General features: G+C 42.3%; 1 protein-coding gene across 1 annotated transcript in view; it reads right to left on the bottom strand.

The window, feature by feature from the left end:
* Positions 1 to 22326, bottom strand: part of LOC104922815 (GDNF family receptor alpha-2) — a 43098-nt gene that overhangs the window by 1640 nt on the left and 19132 nt on the right. The window contains exons 4-7 of the mRNA XM_019276005.2: positions 18536 to 18914; positions 8160 to 8272; positions 7116 to 7256; positions 3961 to 4103 (exon numbers count right to left, since the gene is read on the bottom strand). Coding sequence (XP_019131550.1) covers positions 3961 to 4103; positions 7116 to 7256; positions 8160 to 8272; positions 18536 to 18914 — 776 coding nt within the window. The remainder of the gene's footprint in view (positions 1 to 3960; positions 4104 to 7115; positions 7257 to 8159; positions 8273 to 18535; positions 18915 to 22326) is intronic.

Raw genomic sequence — 22326 nt, 5'->3', positions numbered from 1 at the left:
TTGAAAAACAAAAAAACTCTTTTAGGTCGTGCCAGCAAGTCTCTGAACAGTTTTTAAAGCTATCATTACAGACTTTATTTACAAGAAAAACATGCTACGAAGCCAAACACACTACAGAAGCCAACAGCAGCTGTGGATTTCTTTCAATATTTCATAAAGCATAAATTACAGCAAGTTGAGGCCAAACAAAACGCAGGCTGCTTGTATGCAGCTCGCCTGTGCATCCGAACAATACAATGTTCTGAGGCACAGGAGAAGATAAACTAATGTACAGTGTGTGCAAATTGAGAGAAAGCCGCACAGTTTACCCCACTGCTCACATTATGGCAGAGAGCAGTGGGAACACATCAGTCCAGATATTAAACTCCGTGACCTCCAGAGTTCCACTATCCACACCACAATGGCCTTATTATGTGCTTTTCCATAAAATTGTAAGCATTTTGAATACTTTTTCAATTTTCTTGGATTCTTGTAACACAAAGCATAACCATTTGCCTCCAAGTTAAAGTAGTCTCACTCAATTTGCGGAGGCACCATTTTCAGTCCAGCACAGCATTACGGAGGCACATCATAAGGAACATGAAACATTTTCTCCTCCTCCTCCTCCTCCTCCTCCTCCTCCTCCTCCACTACCACCGCCATCCCCTCAACTCATCTACACCAATGTAACCTTTGCAGAGATTGCACTTTGGTCCATTTCCCTGTACACAGTAAAAAAAAAAAAAGATCTACTCAGATATCATCTTCCAGCAGAACAAGGCGGCACATACTGTAAACATAAAAAATAAATAATGAAAACGGAAAATAGTTCTGAATTATGTGAACAAGACTGGCGTATTTCTCCCTTGTAGAGGCAACAAAAGATAGAGGGAGAGTGAGGGTATCCAAAATAGCTGCAGTTATCACAGTACCTGGGCTTGTGAATACTCTACAAAGAAATGGTTAAAAGACAGTTGCCAAGAAAGCGTGTGTGTGCGTGTGTGTGCGTGTGTGTGGGGTGGGGGTGTGTGTGGGGGCTTTGGGTAGCTTGACAATGCACCAAACACATCCGCAACTAAAAGCCAATTAATTAGCAAGGGCAGTGATGTGTGGCAGCAGCCTGTTGACATGAGTCCAGATCTCTGGCTGCAGCCAATATCCACACATACACTCAGGCTCGTGACACACACACACACACACACACACACGCACGCACGTAAACACAGCAGCTAAAAGCACAACACAAGCATACACGTGCATGCACCGTGACGGAGTACAGGCAATGTCAAAACACACACACACACATTTGCTCATGCTTACACACATGCACAGAGAGGTAAAGAGAGAGAGAGAGAAGATGGAAAACATTCACAAGCATTTATTGTTGATAAGAACATATCCTGCTTGTCATTGAACATGATGCTGCTCGCAGAGAGTGATTTATCAATCAGCACATTGTCAAATTTACAGTGCAATAGGGCTGCATCTCCCAAGGATAGTTATCGATCTGAGTTACGTAGGTTTCTGTCTGCGATCAATTTCGTTCAATTGAGCCGAAAATCAACACATGGGAACACAGACAACATCGGTTTCCCAATAGTTATGAGGCTGGAGGAAGGGGGGGGTTCACATACAGAAGTTGGTTTATGTTGCACTCGAACAATTCAATCAAAATAAACAGTTCAACTTAAACAATTTCCTTGTTCAAGTATCCATAGGGATGATGACATTGAAATTCAAATCAGGATTACAATTATAAGACACAAAATCCATATTATCTATGAGACCCACAGCAACCCAGGGAATACAGCAAAGACCACGGTTGGGAATTTCCTTCATCAAACTGTGCAGAAGCATGTTAATATGGGAAAATTATTGTTTTTCTCCATGTAAACAAAGGAGGACTTGTGATAGCTACCCCACTGACTTACAAACCTCAAGCTTCAGCCCACATGTTTACTCAGTGAGCAATGGGATAAAGCCCACAACCAATGGGAGTGACATTTTGAATAATTATGCATTTAAATGAGCTGAAACGCCTGCTATAAGAGAGCGGTATGACTGACATGAACAGGCTTACTCACAGACCGCACATTCTATACACATCTTCTCTTAGTGTGCTTCATATCATAGGTGTCTAATATATTCTGTTATCCATAATATTTGCGCATGTGTGGTACTATGGGGTGACGCTGGTCGCTAAAGATTTACAGCCGCGGACAGTCAGTCTTCTGCCAAGAGGACTCATACCATAACAACACTGCCCCAATTTATCTGCCAGGGAAGTTTGACAAGTTTTAATTGCCAAGCATAGTTGTCTGAGAACACAGGGCCGCCCAAAATGTCGCTACCAGCTCCCTCTCTAATTATAAACTTCCTGCTTGAGTAATCACACGTCTTATTGTTTCCTAATTACCATTTTTACAATAAATTAAACACTACGCTGCAGTGAGACAGGCGCAGAGCGGTGCATCAATACTGACGTACACACACAGAACCTTTGGAGAGAGCAATTCCACTACCCGTTCCCTCCCCGCCACCCGCTCGCTCGCTCTCCAACACCTTTCCCAAACATCACGCACTGTTATTGTTATCGGTTGTGCTCGTTCATTAATTCTCCTCTTTGCAACATTTTTTAAGGTTTTAATTTGCTGTCTTCACAACAATGAGGGTTTCTGCGTAAAGGACAATACCGCATGACTTGGGTGCAGTGTGACCATTTAATGGCTGTGAAAGCCCCTGGAATTACTCAAAATAGATGTCTTAATGGGAGTCATTCATTCAGCACGCAAATTTGCATTCATAAACACAGCGCGCTGCTTGGATTGTGTAATAGTCGCTGAAAAATGATATTAAGAATAACATCAACAAAGACAGCAGCAGCAGCAGCTGTGGGAGGTTTTTACAAAGTATAGTTTTGTACTATAGTGTCTAATACAGCCATGTTTGGTAACTAGGTCTCCTGGAAAGGTGAAAAATATCATTAGTCTTACACTAGACGGCTTCACAGCACATCTAAAATACATCTATAAAACAGAACAATATTTCACTGTGAAAACTAATCAAACTCAAGAGCTAGATCAAAAAAAAAAGAAAAACAGAAAACCCCTCTCATTGGACCAAAATGTGGTGAAATATTTCTGTCCTGTTCAAGAAAGAGAGAAAAGGAGAGGGAGCGAGTCTTTGGTGGACAATATGGGTTTGTCATTTTCACATTTTATTTGAAGAGAAAATGAAGTACAGTTCTATTAGAAGACAAACGTACGTGCATTCTTGCAGCACAGCAAAAAGAGTGATGTTTTTCTGCTCCAGACGGTGAACTCGCTTATAGCCCAGTTGACTGCAGTCTTCAGAGTAGACAGCATTCAGCAGAAAACAGGCCCTGGGCCAGTATTTTAGAACCTCTAATCCAGATTAAAACCCCCACCTCCAATTTCTTTCACAATTTTCTTGTGTGTTAGAGAAATATAATATTTCAACAAAATGTCATCATCTTGGGTGTAGCATAAACTGTCTTAAAGCGTCTGTTATGATGTGCCAATTGCTTTAACAAGCATAGAGATTGAATGTGATGTGAATGTGAATGGTGCAGTGTGTCGAGCTTCATGATTTTTTTGCCTCTGTGCAAAATCCTTCTTTCATGCATGCAGAGTGGAGGAGTGTTTTTGTGCTTTTTTCTTGTAATAGGTCCATTTTGACAAATTTATGCAAAGAAGTTGCTGGAAACTACAGAAAATTGTTTGGCTTTGTGTACGTGCTGATGTGATTTGTGGTGCAACAACAACAACAACATCAAAAACATTTCTGTTTCAATTTCACATAACGAGGCGACCTATATTTGACATGATAGAGTTCAGGATTAATACCTGACAAACAGGCAGTAAATAATATGTGAAAATAACAGTAAATAATGACATTTTGCTTTTAAATGTAACATTTGTAATATCCCAATCAATGAAACAATCAATGCAAACCTATTACCTTTGGGATGGCGACAAAGGGAGGATCTGATGTGCCTGTCGACCATTCAGGCCCCGTCTTCGTTGTCGCTGAGGGGGCTGGAACAGACACATTTTTGTTCTGCATGTTGTCTATCCCATAACCGAAGACCTGAATGGCATTTCCTGCAGGGACAGAGATATAAAGTCATTTGTTTTTGACTGCCGTCCCAGCAAGGAGCGAGCTAGCAGACAGACAGCTCTAAGTCAACTTCTTGGTCCCCTGCCCAATCTTTGGCAAGCGAGGGAATGAGGGAGGGAGGATTGGGACTGAGTAAGGATTGACTAAAAAGAGAAGGGAGAGCCAGTCTTTTTGCTTCGTCAGTAAGCCTGAGAGTTGTACGCCAAACTAATCAAAACAGCAATCGGAGGTTTGTTTGTGAAATCTGTCACTGGGGAGGATTTTACTGTTGTACAAAACACTAATACTGCCTGATGTTTAATATTTTAAGCCGCGCCTCATTTTCGAATGTCTAACCTGTTTACGCTTTAGTAGTTTAGCTGGTAATTATCTTTCTATAAGGAGTCCTGTGGAGACACAATGGACACATTTATCAACTACAAACAACTTTGGTTCATGTCCTTGGCTCATTACAAAAAGCTTTTTATGTTGCAACAGCCGTTCTCAAATAGCACCAAGCTGACCAAATAGCAGCACTTGAGATGATGAACCCCAATTTGTTTGCCCGGCAGTTGTACACTTAGAAATGGAATCTTTTAAAAGTACCAAATCAATCAGAGGACAACAGCCTGTGAATGCATATCGATGCTTGTGCGTCCGCCTGCGGATGCACTGTACGACATGTGTGCAATTTTGTGTCTAAGTGCATGCGTGTGAGCCCCTGCAAAAATGTGATAAATCCCTGTTCAGTCAGCTTTTCAGCTAGATATGGTAAAATAGGGGCTGAGTACCTTTTCACTGCTCATCCGTTTAAAACACGAGGCTTGTTTCTCTTTGTTCAGCCAGAGAGAAGGCAAGCCATGTAATTGCTTGGCAACCACCTCCATTATAAGGTCAGCATGCAGAGATGACTTTGAATAGATTTACGTGACTGATCAAATTCAAAACATTCCCAAACAAAGGATAAATGGCATTTTCCCACCAACACACAAGGAGACAAAACAGGATAGTTGTAGAACACGTGTGTGTAATCAGATGGACATACACACACACACGGCGTCTTTAGTACTACGGATGCATTTCCCCCATAGATTTATCTGTCACATCCTCTTGTCCACCTCCACACAAGCACACACGACTGTAACAACACACGCAGAGGTAAAAGGCGAAATACACCTGCACACTTAGCAGTCTTCACGTCTCTCTCATTCACACTGGTAATTTTGGCTGCTGCGGGAAAATATAAAAAGCACAGAGAGGAGCAGAGCTTACCACTGAAGCTTAACGCTAGTAAGGAATTTCTAGTGAAGGACTGCTGAAACGTGATGTTACGCATCTGTTTGTCAGGGTCTGCTATAGCCAGCTATCCCCCAACAGATGCTGTAAGATGTAGGAATAAAGTCATAAATCAAACTAGTTGGCTGGAGGGCCCCCACGCAGGATGTTTTACTGCACCCAAATGCTCCACTGAGTGATTAAACTCATTGCCAATAGCAATTCAATTTTTTAATGACTCTGGATAACCCCTGGGCATAGCATGCGTTGCCCTACCTGCAGGGACAGACAGAATAAGAGATAAGTGAGGAGAGAACAAGAGGATCGGAGATGGAAAGGGGAAGGAAATCACAGTTCAGACTATGTTTGGACTTTAATCATAATGTCCTTTCAGATGGGATGTTTTCTGAAAGTATTCTTCCGTTCCTTTGCTCGATCGTGTAAGCAGAGTGTGGATTTTCCCATCACGTGGTTTTCAAAATGCAGCGTGCTTTGATTTGTCAATCAGCGTAAAAAAAAAAAGAGAGGAGATTTACGCAGCTGATGCGGAGCCGAAAGATAATCTGTCTCTATATGCTCTACGCTGTATATGTATAGTACTGTAGAGTGAGTTTATTTCTGTGTATATTCTCCTCTCTGGTGTGTCGAAGTTTATCGCCTGTTTCCCTTGACTGCAGAGAGGAGATGCTGCATTTTGTGTTATTTTTCAAGACGCCTCCTCAGCTCCCAGCCTCATCCCTCATCCTGCACACTCAGCTAAAACGGTACCCCGGCACAATCTATTGAAATGGTCTGAAAGCATTATCCACACAATGGAACATGTTAAAGGCAATGGTGTCTTGTAGCGCTGATGACACGGCTCGCTCTGCCATAGCAAGGAAGGGGCTCACTGTATTTTTGCTCTCAGTGAAGAAGAAAAAAAAAAGCACAAGGATGTTTGAGGTAACCACTCTGTCACGCTGCAGCTCGTGTGTTATGCATTAGATGTACAAATGATATGTATTTTAGTTTCTGCCATTATTTCATTTGTGCTGGATCCTGTTTCTTTTTCATGACATTTCTCTCCTGTAAGGGATAAGCCCCTTTAACGCTCTCAGATTGAATGTGAAAATGAAATGCAAATGGTTTCTTTTGTATTAAAGTCTGGGCAAGATCTTGCCCAGAGGAGGGATGAGAAATGATAAGAAATGACTAGTTTCTGAGAAAGTAAGAACGTTTAATTCCAACTTAATCAGTGAGCAAAGGGATAAATCAAACCATGCAGCAGACCAATTTTCATTAGGACTTCAAGAAGTTCCATCCTTTCATAAATATTTTCATTTAATTCTTCTGGCTTTATTCCCTCTTTTGTCGTATTTTTTCTTTATTTTCTAACAATAATACAAAATATTTTTTAAAATACTTATGACATTTCAATAGCTGGATGTCTGATTAGTATCTCAGTCCACTCCTCGTCCACATTCAATCCCCTCACCACCATCCGCTCCACAACAACATCCCATCCACAGTCATCTCACCGGAGAGCTCTACGACACTGCAAAAGCAGAATCCGTCATAAAACCATTAAAGTTGCATCGGATCAAAGTTCACACAGCTCGCTCTACATTTACACGGCAGCGAGAACGACGAGCGCATCGCATGCTTGTGCACTTATCAATATTACATGACATGTTGGATCCCTATCAGTTACAGAACTCATTCCAGATGCATGCAGAGTGTCAGGATGTGTCGGGATGGCTCACTTAGGCATGTGTTATCGGTGAAGTACCGCATGAAGTTCATACATTCCTCCTCTTGGTTTCCGCTGCCCTTACAGGTACACCAGGGGGAGATGGTCCAATTGGAGAAGCTGCTGTCGACATAGTTGGGAGTCATCTCTGTCCCTGTGAGGGGCATCCACACACAAATACACAAACACATGCACATTAGGACAAACAGTTATGGGTCACTAATGGACAATAATGGACTACATTTATTATAAATAGTATATAAAATGGTCAACAAGATGTTAGTCATAGGAACGGGCTTGCACTGTTTGAGTTTATAGGAAGGTGAAGCATCTGTATTGCTTTATTTTTATATGTAAAGAGGCCATTATGTTGTGAATATTTTTGCAAAGTAGGTGCTTTGGGAAGTGTGTGTATGTGTGTGTGAATTTAGCACTGCTGTACTAAAACATTTCACTTTTCAAATGTCTGTGTCGGTGCTTTCAGCTGAAGTCAGGGGTGTTAGATGCACTTTGTGTCGCATTTTCTCCAGAGAAATCCAGGTAGCACCGTGGCATATTAACACTTCATGCTGCACCATTTATGACACATGGTGGGGAAGCGGTGACTGATTTGAATTTGGAACTCTTTGCGAGTCCTGTGATGCTGCTGCGACATCACCGAGCTGCTGTTATCAAACGCTGAAATATGTGCCCGTACTAGTCCGTGCACAACACATTTACGATGAGCAAATATGGTCATCAAGAGTTTTAATTAAGTAAACGCTCACTCTGTGCCTCTACTCCCTAATTACTTCTAGTAGAGAACTGATGTCCAGTGCGTTGGGGGAGATATCAAGCCAGAAGGGAACAAAATAAGAGTCTCATTCCTCTGTCTGGACCACATGATAAAAGTGTAGGCAGAGTAGTCTGCTGTCGCACTGTCGAGAACTATCACTCTTTATCTCAGCATGTATCTGAAATTAGAGAAAAATATTGTGGCCTTTGGAGGTGAATATATCTCATGGCCTTTTCTCTCTCACTCCATCACAATGCCAAACACAGCCCTGGCTGTACCGACCGATGAGCCTTGCGTAGGAGGCCAGGCAGGCTTGGTGATTGTCTTGGTTGGGACAGGTGCTGACTGTGTGTGGAGTCACCCAGCAGTTCACCAGGTAGTCAGCCAGCCTCGACCTGCATAACAAACACGAAGCACAGCACGGACAGAGAAACACAGGCAGAGGTTCAGTCATATGCACATGACAGATGAGCATACATACACATAGACAGATTCAAAGCACCGCACCTAATTTTTGGCAGCATTTTTACTCTACAGCAGCTGCCAATTGTAACTAACATCAACAGGGAAAGTATATGCAACATCTGTTTTCAGGCCATTGCAACAGGTGTCCTGAATAGCAACCAGGTCTCACTCGCGCTTCAGTGCCAACGAGCTCTTCACTGTCTTCACAGCATGCGACACAAACCCAGTATAGTTCCCTGCTTATCCTGGTCATCTCGACCGTTTCCCATACTCACTTTTCTCACAAACCAAGGGAACTGATAAAAATAGTATGTTTTGTTTTGGTGTGCGTTTGTGATAAGAGCTTTAAGTCCGCGGACGCCCCCGGGGTGGCATTGCTAATCCACTTAAGTAGGTTTATTGGGAGTAGCGTGTGCAAAGTTGCTCTGTCTGTACCGTTCACATCACATCTGCACGCTAAGTGAATCACAATCCATTGCACATCTCTCTCTCTCTCTCTCTCTCTCTGTGCCGTGAGTCATTCGTTCTGACCTGGTCTGACCACTTTTTGCAGTAAGTTCAAAGGTACTATAATGTAGTGTACCTCAGGCTGTCTTGTCCTCAGCGAACACACAGCAGCATGTAGAAAACAAACTTTCACACACAGAGAAACAGGCTTAGTAAGGGCATTAACTGAATGTGTTTTGTGTATTTACCGGGGCAAGTCCGTGCCTGATATACAACAGTTGACTTGACTTGTTTATGTATGATAGCTGCTCTGCTGTCATTGTCTTCATATTCTCTGTCTGTTATGGACTCATTTGTTATGGTGTTTTTTTAAAAGGGCACTATGGGAGGGATTTCTAATAGCAATACATCATTGTCAGATTCAATGTGACACATATAATCACCGTAAAGAAATGAGTCGCCATCCGGGGTGCAAGCTTTATCTCAAGCTGGTGGTGTTGGCACTGCTCACAATTACAGGAATACATTTTGGGCGATACCCTTATTCGCTTTCTTGCAGAAGGTTATGAAAATATCACTACAACTCTCTGGGACCAACAGGCGGTTGGCCAAACATAGCTGGATTGTGAAATAACTAGCCCTGTTTTGATATAATATGTTAAGCGAGCGTGTTATTCTCAGTTTTTATCCCAAGCTAACTATCTCCTGGGTGTATTTTTTTTACATTTTTCGCAGACAGATAGATAACAATATTGATATTCTTGTGCAACTCTTGGCAATAAAGCCAATAAATGTATTTCCAAAAATGTCATATTATTCCTTTGAGACAGCATTTCTCTCTTTATTTTCCACTTTTTTCATCTGGTGGTTCCAAAGTTTGAGTCAGATGGATTCTCTTTGACTTTGCTGAGAAAGGTACGTTTTTTGGGGGGTTTTTTCACTGTTATTCTGACTATCTCTGACAACCTATCTACGCTGGAATCTGACATGTTTTACTCGGGTTTTCTCATTTGCCACTCTCGTGCTCTTTGCTCATTTTTAGCTTTTTTTTTTTTTTTTGCCGTGTAGCCCATGTAGACAAAGAATTCAAAGAAAATCAAGCTTCATTCATCCCTCTTTGCTATTTAAAAGCATAAAACAACCTGGGAGACATGCAGCTCACAAAAACTAAATGTGTCTTTACCTGTTGATACTCCTCCTGATACGCAATTAGCACAATATCTCAACCTGGGTGTGATAATAAACACCTCATGGTAAAAAGCTTAAGATATAGCACTTTAAATATATATTTTCTCACAGAATATGTAAATGTACACTTGTCAAAGAAAGGTGAATTATGCATTTACATATATTTTCACATTGGCATGTAACTTTTTAGTAATTTCATTACCTCTGTCTTCTCTGAAATGTACTTTAGTTAGTGAGAAACTTTAACAGATGCATATACAGTGTTATATTAATGCACTAAGCAAGAGATTCATATTAGAACCAACAAAGTGCTGATGGTGCACAGTATCCTAAACAGGTGCAATGTTAATGTCACAGACATTTACATACTGCCTTGTCTTTAAATATTCATTGCTGCCGTATCACTTATAATATGTTCTACAGTGGCACTACTTGATCACTTATTTATCATTTTATTTTTTCATAAGGTTCTAAAGTAATTGGATTAGATGAGATGCATTGTAATGATACTGAACCGCTACCTGCTTGTTTGTCTGCAAACACTGAATCTATTGCATTCATCAGGAGGCATATTCTCATTCAGGAAACTGCAAGAGATACAGGTACATGCACCTAATACAGTCTATCAGAGAGAAAATCCTTCAGTTGTTGCAATGAGTTAAAGACAAATGTGCCTATTGTTATGCTGCATCACAGCTGCGTGAATAGGGAGAGCGAAGACCGGCAGATTTGGCTGAGGGGGGAATATGGGGTGATGAGGTTACAATCTCTCCCTGCCTCCCTGTCCGTCTCTCTCTCTCTCTGAGTCTATGAGTCTTTCACCAGAGCTGAGATGCAGCCAGTGTGGTCTGATGGACTTGGGCCTCCAGCAGCAAAACCCCACTCAGATTCACTTCATTACTTCAACTCCATCTCCATCCGCCCTCCTTTCAAATCACCCGGAGAGCCTCTCGATGTGACATGCTGCTAACATCACATCTGAAGTCACGCTTGAGAAAAAAAATGAGACGTATGGTTGCTCCACCATGGCTGCAAAGACTGATATGGATGCACACACACACACGCGCACACACAAACAGCAATACACAGTACATAATGTTAATTCACACACACACACATGCACACACACACACGCACACACATATATATAAAAAAAACAACCCCTAAATACAAACCTATCCTTCTCCACACCTGTCATCCCCACTCAAAGCCCGCTCTCACCCATCCCTGTTCTGAGTGAAAGAAGCCACTTGTACCAACAATCGTGCCACAGATGATAAAAAAAGATACAACAGACAGAGGGGGGGGGGCGGCAACTCCATTGTGCCCATACAAGACAACCTTTAGAACCACGCTTTCCATTTTTCTATTTCTCATGGACAAAGGGTCTTTTACTTTTGTGCTAGCGAAGAATGTGAACGTTAGGCTTCTGTAGGAATGGCAAAGACCACGGAAGATTAAAGAAACTGAACAACCACTGTGTTTCTTTTTAGATGCAGAGCTCTTTCAGGCAATGATGGCTTAAAAACAGTAATTTAAAGTTTAGAGAGGTGTCCTGGGTGTTCAGACAATGGTGTTCCAACACCGGGATGCAGCAAATTTCATGACTTCCACGGGCTTTCCATTATACCTCGGCAAAGCGCCACTCGCTGCTGAAATTACAGGCTGTCTAGCTCAACGGAGTTTTATGGTCATTTCAGCCACTCAGCCCCCAGGGAAGTGGCAGGGGAGCCCCCACAGAGGTAGACTTCTTTCAACCAACCTGACACTTTAAACACAGTGATTCGGCTGAGCACTGAGTGCCTGTCCATCCATCTTGGCAGTAATAGAAAACTAATGGCTTTTTATATGGATTCTTATTCCTATCACTTGATGCCCGTGACAAACAATGTGACTCAAATCAGATGACTGTCAGTTTTGGAAACCATTTCTTTGTCAGAGTAGGAGGGGCAGGGGGAAAAACAGCTATCAGACTCCAAAGTCCTCTAATAGCTTCCTTTCTACATTAAAAACAACAGTCTATTGAGACTTCTATCTGGTTTAGAGACTTCCCCTCCGTCTGCAAATATGAGTTTTTCTATGGAAGATAATTTCTGTTAAATGTGAAATTACGGCTTTTCACTCTTATCACTTCCCTCAGTCTTCAGCCTAGAGAGGCTTTAGAAACCATATCTCTCGCTCGTCTACAGAAAAAGCACAACAATAACCATGACACAATAGCTGCCAACATAATAGCAGTTACATGAAGCCGATGAGAAAAAAACAAAAGATGTTTTTCCTCCTCCTCCTCTTCCTTTTTTTTCTGTTGCGCTCCTCCGACCTTATCTCTCCCCTCGTCTCCTTTCCTTCCCTCTCTCGTTAATGTCCTGTCGTCGCTGTCGTATAAAGTGATTGTCATTGCAGCATCGAGTGCTCATACGCAAACTCAGAGCGAGGGAGCCTAGATTAATCAATATAGGATTCAACAGCCCCGCGTGTCCTTTGGCACTTAATGTCAACAATGCAGACTGGCAAAGCTGAGATTTGACTATTAGTCTTTTTCTGCAATGTTGTGCATTGTGCAGCATGTTTCATTATGTTATATCAATTATTATTTAAGTCCAACCAATACATCACAGACCTTGTGGGCAGACTGCTATGAATATATTTATATTAAAGGGCATAACATCTGTCAGAGTTATTTTTTTCCATCCACTAAAAGACATTATCCGGTGTGTTACGATTTGGTTGGCTGCAGTGGTCTTGCTTTCCCAAATCTAACCTTCTGCTGGTGACCCTGAGTCTGTCTCTTTTCTGCTCTGGTCATAGGTGATTGTCCATTTCACCCACAGCTATTTTCTCTTGAATGTTCCTGGACAGAGGCTTGCCTTTTTTTTTTTTTTTTTTTTTGGCAGCACTGTACTCATTGGAATTCCCAGTCAATACTCTAAAAGGGCAATGTGGCCAGATGGCATTCAGTCAAAACACAAGGCAGTTTAGCTTAGCTGTCGCATGACACAACCTTTCGCCCCCTTACTCAGCAGAGGATTGAAAACCAACAAAAACTGTCTGGTGACACAACCTCCCCTGCATTAATAAGCAGAAGTAAAAACAAGCAGCGATGTGAACTTGCATTTTCAGTGAATTAACTCACTTTGAGTTTTTGATTTCGAAACGCTTGCTTATGCATGATTGCAATGTTCCTTGTTTGGTGACCAGAAAATTGGCTCGAAATTCAGTGGTTCTTTTACTTTCTTTGGCTTTCTGTCTCTGCATCTGTATACACCACCCGCTGCAGATGTCTTACAACCCCCTACTGAATGTTATGTCATTGGGACGAATGCTAAATCAACCGTGCCATACACAAAACCCGGTACTGTCTGTTTGGTAAGGGGTGAGTAGATTATTCAAGGTTATCTGAGCTCCTTAAATACTCTCCGAACAAGGCAAACAGACAAAGTGTACACATCAAACAAATGGATCAACTGTTCCTGAAGAAGTGGCAGAGTTAGAACTATGCTGCAAAGCAGTTATTACCAGTAATTCATTCGCTATTAACCACATATCAAACAACTCTGTGGGAAACATTTAAAGAAAGGTAGAAGCCGCAGCTATCAGTGAGACTCTTTAAATACAGAAAGAAGTTCAGAGTAAGAATGATGAAGAGTGAAAGAGCAGGCCCTAATTGACACATTCAAAACCACACATCGACATACTGTAGATAAGTCTGAAGTCCTATTGATAATGTTTGCATTAATAATAGATACAGTACCATTGGAGGAAGCGATTGAGAAGGAAAGGATGAAGCCTTAGAACGTAATGACTGCAGTTTTCCACTATACCATGTTCCCTTAGAGATTACAGCTTGAAAAGTAAATGGGCATATGCTAATCCATGCATTGGAATTAAATGCACACAACTCTTTTCTTTCCAGCTCCTGCCCCATGCCTTTTATTACTTCGCTTCCTTACTCTCTCTCTCTCTCTTTTGCTTTCCTCTCACCTCCTTCGCCACTCTCATGTGTAGCCAGCAAGCTGCGCACGTCTCCGCCGAAGCTGAGGCCTGATTAAAGCCGCCACGATGCAGCAAACTATACTATGTATGAGGAAAAGGTCACCAATTGACACATGCTTCGCTTGCAAAACCAGAGCCTTACACTATCATAAAAGACACCTTCCTTTGATTGCTTGTATTCTAGCAGGGAGATAGAAAACGTTTGATGAATTAGGCTACAGCTAAGAATAGATTTAGACTTAAGTTTTAAATCAGTCAGTAATAGCTTAGGCATGTACTTGATGTCGTTAATGCCTTGTTCACACATGCAGACTCTCTGTTGTCCCACATGAGTCTGTAGCCTCGGGCGTATTTGAATTGAGAACGCAATTTACATACTCAGCTGCATTTATGCACTTATATGTCTGCTGCCACTACACACACACACACACAATTAAATAGTCAGATTGAGAAATCTCTTTCCACACAGTCAAGTCTTGTTGCTCATTCAAGTTGCAGTCAATCACAGAGAACCGGCCACGTGTGTGTGAACGGGAGGTTAGGGAATGGTTTTGTGGCCGGGGAATTATTGTACATTCAGGACACTCACAAATACAAGAGCTAAAAGTGTAAATGTGTGTGAGTGAATGTGAGAGAGCAAGGACGTGAGAGGGACCGATGATAAAAGTGCAACAACATCCTGATTTCTTTCGGCTTCGTCTCAGTAGTTACAGAGTAATGCCATCTGGGCCAGTCATTCTCCGTACACCGTTTCCTCTCAGTGGAAGCTTGAGTTGTTAGATACAACAGAGCAGACTGTTGATTTAGGGCAGTGTATGTGTGTGTGTGTGTGAAAGAGAGAGTGTAGCATCATCTGAGTTTTCTGTAAGCAAAAGCGGCCCGATACAGTACACCTCTGAAACTGGGTCAGGGTACCTGTACAGTGAGCGATTGTCTCTCAGCTTCCAACTTTGATAAGCAGTGACCAAAGAACTCAATCAAAGAGCACTCAGTGAGGCTGGGGACCAGGGGATATAAATCATAGATAGAAGTGCTGCATTGATCGCTGAGACGATCAATGCCGTACATATACAACTCAATGCTCTTTGGGTTAGGCTTCATTGGGCTAGTGTTGCGTGGACTGACATAGGAAATGGATAGGGAGTTTCTTTACTTGTATACATGCACACATGCTCACACTACACTACTCAGAACAGCACATCCAAATATAGCCTATTGTCACTCTGTGGACTTAGCGGTCCCAAATGAATAGATGTTGGATTCATTGGAAGGATGGTGAGAACACAGAGTGACGAAGCAGAGAGGTAAAGAAAATAGAAGAGCGGCAACCGACACAGAACTGTCTGTTTTTTTTTCTGTTTGTTCAGGATTGTGGAAAGAAATTACGTAATAACTGCAACAGAAGTACAACCAGGTGTAAGAAATGAGAGCTGCTCCATTTAATACTTGTTCTCTGTCCATCCTTAGTCCCTAGATCTCCAGAGTATGTCAACAATTGCCTCCACAGAGACCGGAAGGAGAATAAAATCTTCCAGTGCAATATGCCACCTAAGCCCAAGCCAAAATTATATATTTGAAATCCTTTCAAATATTTACTTTTTGTTTGATTGAGCTCTGGGCTCCACCTGGAACGATCTGAACAGTATCCAAAGGTGAAATCATAGCCAAATGGCATCCTATCTGCTCAAGGTAAAACTCAAAAAAGAAAGTATTTGAGGGTATTTTTCATAGCCTAAAGCAAGGAACCGTTGGCCTTTCGAAGTCTAAAATGAATAATGAATTACTTGAGTGCACATTTTTAAATCCATTTTGACTTGGGCGTTTCAAGCCGTGCCCCTTTCTCTATCAGAGTGCGTTGCAGGGAGTTAAGATTGTCTTTGAAATGGCCTGCAGAGCGTGTAGCAGAGATCCATAGTTGTGTGACCAAACCACTGACCTCCAACCTGCTGCAGTAGCTTTACAGCCCAGATCGATTCTGCGACCCTCCCTCCCCGTCTTCCCTCTCTCTCTGTCTCATTATCTTTCTCTCGTTCTTGTCCTCCTCCAATTCCCTCCTCCGCTCTCAATCCATTCCTTCTGTTAAAATGATATAGGCTCGGGATAGCTGTATTTCCCCTCTTTGGAGTCAGACAGACTTCCCCCAGGGGAGACAGGCCTGTCGTTGAATGAGCTTCCCTTGCTTTTATCAACACATCTCTGAGAGGGGAAAACGGAGCCAAGGAAAGTTTCCTGTGGCGATGTGCTTGACTGTGCTGTGACTTCTGTGTTCAAAAAGTTTCAGGCGGGCTCTTTCTAGGGTTGTTCAATTGCGTTTACCACCAAGGTTGCACAAAACCAACCCTAATCTGTAGACCTTGTCTCCATTAGTATGACAAATAAGTTTTAAATTTAATTTGCATGTACAACATACAGAAGGTGCAGGACAAATTAAGCACACAACATGTTGGTTAATGTCTCGATAAATTATCAGAGCAAATGAAGTCTTTCCAAGGTCTTCCCGGACGTAGCCCTGTCCTGTGAGGATGCCTGACATCATGTAACAGATAGAGGACATCGAGACAGACAGAGGACATGTTAAGAATATCTCACAGGATGGTGGTGATTGTGGACACCTCAAGGCAGGATAAAATCACCAATGAGAGAACAGCGTCAGCCCAGCGCTAACCAATAGCATCTCAGTTTAATTGAATCGTAGTGACATTCTCTTGCATGGCAGCACTTATTCACTGCAGGAGAATGCACCACCCCAACAGAAGATTATTAGAGTCACGTTTAAGCTCAAAGTGGTTGTGTGCGAATGTGTGGGTTTGTGTCCGTGCGCGTCTTCCGAATGGTTTTTCAGTGCAGACCAGTGTGGGTCCGCACTGTACGGGTGTGTGCACGCTCATCGAGCTGTTGACCTCAGTGGGGCATTACGCAGCCACAGATAATGAGCTTTAACGTTCTATTTCATCTTTCTCAATAAGGAGGTGCACAGCAGACACCCGAGGGCCTAAAAGGTCAAAGAAAGCAACTCTGGCCTGAAAACAGATTACACAATGCAGGCAAGCAGGTAATTATTAAGACAATCATAAATCGGGGGAAGAGGCGCTACAGTTCCCCTCCTTTAACAGCATGGTGGTTGGATTTAGTGTTGGTGGAGATGAATTGGGTTTTGGTCATTAAAACTCAGCCTCGACAGCTGCTAACCTCCATTGAAACAGGATAAATGTGACGCACCATAGATAAACTTCTCACAAGTAATTGTTGTGCATGGCTAGCAACACTAATTTGAATTTCATGTGACCATAAATCATTGTTACTTGTTGCAGAATAAATTATTCCGTCTAGTTATCCAAAAGTGCGCAAAACAGCTCAGTCATAAGTGCCACACTTATCAGTGTTTTTTTTTATGACTGCTATTAATATTGTGCAAGATATTCATGCATTTAAGTGACCTGAGCAAATCAATCGAAAGCAAACATTGACAATAATTGAAAGCACTTTTCTGAAGAAGTGGCTGGTCTAATTTCCAGGCAGTTACAGCGAGTAACGAACCAGGGAAGGTGCTATCAACTTCCATTAACACTGAGGTTGGACAGCCACTTGGAGTATTAAACCCACAAACTCTGCCAAGACCCGTGACTGATTGTCACTGAATTGTATCAGCTGCTTAATCATCTGTCACACCGGGACATGAAAAAGTAGCCAAAAGTTTCCCCTTCTGATAATTCTCACGTCATGAGGATTATTTTTGGGAGTGAGCTTTCAAGGGTCTAACACTTGGTCGAACTCCATTAGGCTCATAAATGAGCTTTTAAATGGTTAGAATTATTCATATGTCCAACACTTTTTATGCTATTACACTAATGAACGCAGACTATTTCTACTTTAACCAGCCGGATGTGTAGCCTACTGATGGACCAGACACAGCACATGGACTTGGGAGTAAAAATTTCTTGACGGCTGATTTGGCTGATAGTACAACCGCTGTGTTTCACCTGCTCTCAGCAGTACTAACACAAAGAAACATGTCACGGCTGGGTAGGTGTGAATTGAATCCGGCCGCTTGAATCCAATAGAGGCCCCATGCAGCCAACGTGATCCACTAATGTTTTGTTCAGCTTAATTGAGCGTTGTCCCTTCAACTTAGCCTCACATCTTCATTCCTTGTCTAATAGCCACATCTTCTGTGAAAGTCTAATTACTTCACTGGCAAAGTTACAGCGGAAAAATATGCAACTTTAGGATGCCACGGCGGGCTAAGAAATAAGCATCAAACAGGAACTGTCTCTAACGCACAGATTGAATTTTCTTTTTTCTCATTTTCCATGAATATAAGAAGATGATAATGAATCTTCAGATGTGTTTGGCGGGTGCTTGTCTCATACTGAAATCTGTCCATCAAACCAACAAAACAAAAAATGTCTATCACAACTATCACAAACACACACGGAGATGCATTCCCATAAAATTAATGCTTGCCCTGCCACCCCACGCACTACACACATTAAACAGGACACTCCTCCTTCCTGCTTTAGATCTCAAAACATTTCACCCCCCCCAATCAATTCCCTTTCCTTCACCTGCAGAGAGAGTCCTGGCGGCAGACCCTCCGTAGCTCCAGACAGTTGGGTTTCTCCTTATCTTTATATGAGCAATCAGGCACAATTGTCTGCCTGCGCCGTTCTGCACAACCCTCACTCTGGCAGGGGCAGAAGAGGAGCCGGTGGCTGAACTCAGGGTGCACGCGATCCAGGAACAACCTCAGCGCTTTGTGGCAGCGTTTCTTGCTGCAGGTTTCACCCTTGGTGGGGTCCTCCTTGCTGCAGGTAGCGATGTAGGCGGAGCGTTGCCTCTTGCAGCTGCCGTTGAGGTTGCAGGCTTTGGCTGCATCAAGACAGGGGTTGCAGTTTTTCTCGGGGTCGAGACAGTGGAAACCTTTAGGGGCCACTGTAATAATACCTGAGAGTGGATAAAAAGAAGAGAGAGCTTTAGGTCAAAAGGAAAAAAAAGTTCACAGTGCAATGGTAGAAACACTAACAAGTCTAACAATCAATTGATATACTTGAAACTGTCTTTTGAGGGAAGAATAATTTGAATTTGTAATACTAGCTTTTGTGTAAGTACTTAAACAAACACAACCTGGATCAAATGCAATCACAGCAGAAGGACAGAAATCTTTCCACTGATCCTCTGTCTCAACATCATCAATCTGACATAGTTTACAGTGGGCTCAGCTGAAAAGCACGATCAACAAATAAAACAATAATCCTTGCATCTCCATCCATAAGGGAGTTCATCGCAAATGTTGGACTTGAGCGCTGCAGGAGTCTCTTCAATATCATCTGTTCTTCTCTGTTTCTCCAACCAACAGTGAGCCACTGGAGGAATGCCTGCAGCTAGCCCACATCCACTCTAACTGAATTATTGATTCACTCTGTTTCAGACCTTGAGTGAAATATGAATGAATTAAGCTATGATTCCAAATTGGATGGCAATAAATGATTCATTTCCAGGTAATGCCATGATGTGATCGTCATAATATTATCAAGTTACCTTGATTTCATACAAATCATATTTCTGTATATGTTTTTGTTATTTGACTTTAAATAAATAAATAAAAAATATATATTTCAATTAGTTTAATGGGAATAATGTAAAGCACACAGAAGTCCTTGGAGAAATATTGACAAGAAAGCTTCCTGATGCGAATGCTGGTCAGTGGGAAATAACATAAAACATGCTAAGCTCAAGGACTGGGCAAAGACTCTTAATACATGCTGTACTGTATGATCCACTTATTGGATGGTTCAAGTACAAGATTAAGTTCTCTCTCTTTTTTTTTTTCTCAGTGTAATCAAAAACTGAAACATTGCAATTACCCCTCAGGCTGCAAAACAGATTATGTCATTACGCGTGTCTGTGTGTTCGGAGATACTGCATATACCACAGCGGCTGTACAAAAACACACCTTTTACTGAGATATACCGGTAATAAACTAGGATCGTGTTCACTTGTGGCATCCCTCTCTTGTATTCAGGCTATATTAGAGAAGTTAACCTCACTCCCCTGTAGATAATGATATTTCAGAGGTCGTAGCGGCATGGTGACACCCAGAGAGATTCATCTCTTATTCAACAGAACCAATCTCACTCTGTGTCTATCAGACAGCCCGGAGCAGGAAGAAGACCATTTATTTTAGAGGGGTGTGCTAGAGATGCTCTATTGTTTCCAAGTGTTGCATCGCGCGTTATCAATCCTAGAAATAGGGATACATAGAACGCATCACATCACATCGGGGGGGAATAAAAATAAGCAAACCCGCAAAATGAATGACTTTGTGGTTTCAGATCAAGTCAGATAAAACAAAACTCACAGCCACTGAGAAATAGAAGGAGCAGAATATCAGGGGTTCATCACAGAAAGAGGAAGGCACACTCAATCTGGCTTTCTGTTAACCAGGGCTTTCATTTAGATGTATCAAGGTTAAATGTTGCCGGCGCTCTGATAAACAGCGAGCGTGTTAAGAGACATGTCCAGAGTTCAGCAGATGTAGGTGTTCAAAGGAGTGCCGTCTTTTTCAGGCCACCGGGGAGGACGTTTGCTTCTTTGTTTGAAATAATAAGAGCATTCACTTTTATGACTCAACTTAAGATAAAAAATTTAAATAAGACATCATTCTGTCATTAGATGAAACTTGTTTATCCTTGCACTCTCTGAGGGGCGAGGATAAAGATTGCACAACAGATGTCTGGCAGCAGAACAAACTCAGTCTTGTTAGTGTTAGTGATTGAAAAAGACAGACAGAATGGTGCTCAGATCGTTTATTTATGTGACAGTAACAAACAGCCTACTTTGTAGGTAGGATGAGACAATTATCTGACCTTTTCAAGGAGTAGCAGCTTGGATGATCTGTGATTACAGTAAAAATCAAGAAGCGAGCCAACTTTGGCACTGGGCATGACTAGGTCGATGCCTGGGCCAAAGTTTTTTACTAAAGTGGGCCAAGCTTGGCTGAAGCGGGCCTGAAGGCGTGCACTACGGTCCAGCTGGAGGAGAGGTTAGCGGGGCGGCTGTCCAGTGGTTCAGGCTACATTACATTGATGGATTGCAGCTCCTAAATCTCCCCTGGCCATCTGCAGGCTCTAATGTGGGCCACTGGGGGGGGTCCAGGATGAAAAGAGTATACCAGAAGGATGAGCGACGAAGATTTATCTGAACAAGTGCGGCTGAAGCCGCTTTTGAGGCTGCGGCAATGAACGGGTTTTTACTACCTCTGATTGGAGAGCTGAGATTGAATTTGGTGCTCAAACCCCCAAAAAAAGACGCCCTGAGACAAACATAAGACACCTGAAAGCCCACTCGACGTGCTTATGCACAAAAACGATGATAGCGAGAGCAGGAGTGGAAGAGGAAGGAAGCAAAATGGAGATGGGAGGGGAAATGTGTAGTATTGTGTTACAGAGTCATAATTGATTTTCCAAGTGCATTACAATGAAGGTTTTCAGCAAACACATTCTGCTATAATGCGAGGAGAAAGGGGGTTGATAAGCTAATGATACGAGACATATAAAAATGGAAAAAGCTTTAAGAGGGGAGAGGGAGACTTGAGCAGTTGATTGCAGCAGCTGATCATGACAGATAGAGACGTGAAATCAGAGGACACAGGCTAACAGATTGGACAGCCACTTACAGAGACACGCTGGAGAGCCTTCAATTAATCCAGCTTAATTTAGGAAAGATGTGCGACTCTTGCTCAGAATAATTAACCCAGCCCATCGTCAGCGCAATCAACAGCTCTCAGCATCACAATAGTTTATACATATCTATTAACGTACCTCGCTGGCTGTTGTACTATACATTAATGAGAAAGTGAGTCACTGACTGAATGAATGAGGAGATAGATGGGCGGGCGGGAGCACTGATTGATTAATGGATGTAATAAACACAGAGCAATCAGTGTTGTTGAGTGCAGGAAAAGTCGTGTTTTCCCCCATTATATGTCTGCAGAACAAGCTTATATGAAAGCGCGCCTTGTGCACGTAGCACAACGTGACGTATCAAATTAATGTGGGAATAGAAACCGGAGCCTTATACAAAAAGAGTTTCATGTTGTTTATTTACAACCGCCTTCTGTGCATCGGAAAACGTGTCCTCATAACATTTAGATGATGTCAACAGCAGTTAAAGCATGGTCATTGCTTTTGGTGATCCTGCCGTTTGACTGTAAATAGGTTTTTAATGGGGCTCTCTGGTCTATGGGCATCATAAATTAGACCCCACTGATGGCAATGTAGTGGAAATAACCATCTATTCTTTCTGTAAATATAGCACGCCGAGGGAGAGAAGGAGAGAGAGAGAGAGAGGGAGAGGA

Source organism: Larimichthys crocea, chromosome III, assembly GCF_000972845.2.
Source record: "Larimichthys crocea isolate SSNF chromosome III, L_crocea_2.0, whole genome shotgun sequence".
Lineage (NCBI taxonomy): Eukaryota > Metazoa > Chordata > Actinopteri > Sciaenidae > Larimichthys > Larimichthys crocea.
Note: the sequence above shows the minus strand (reverse complement) of the source record. Positions and strands in the feature narration are given on the sequence as shown.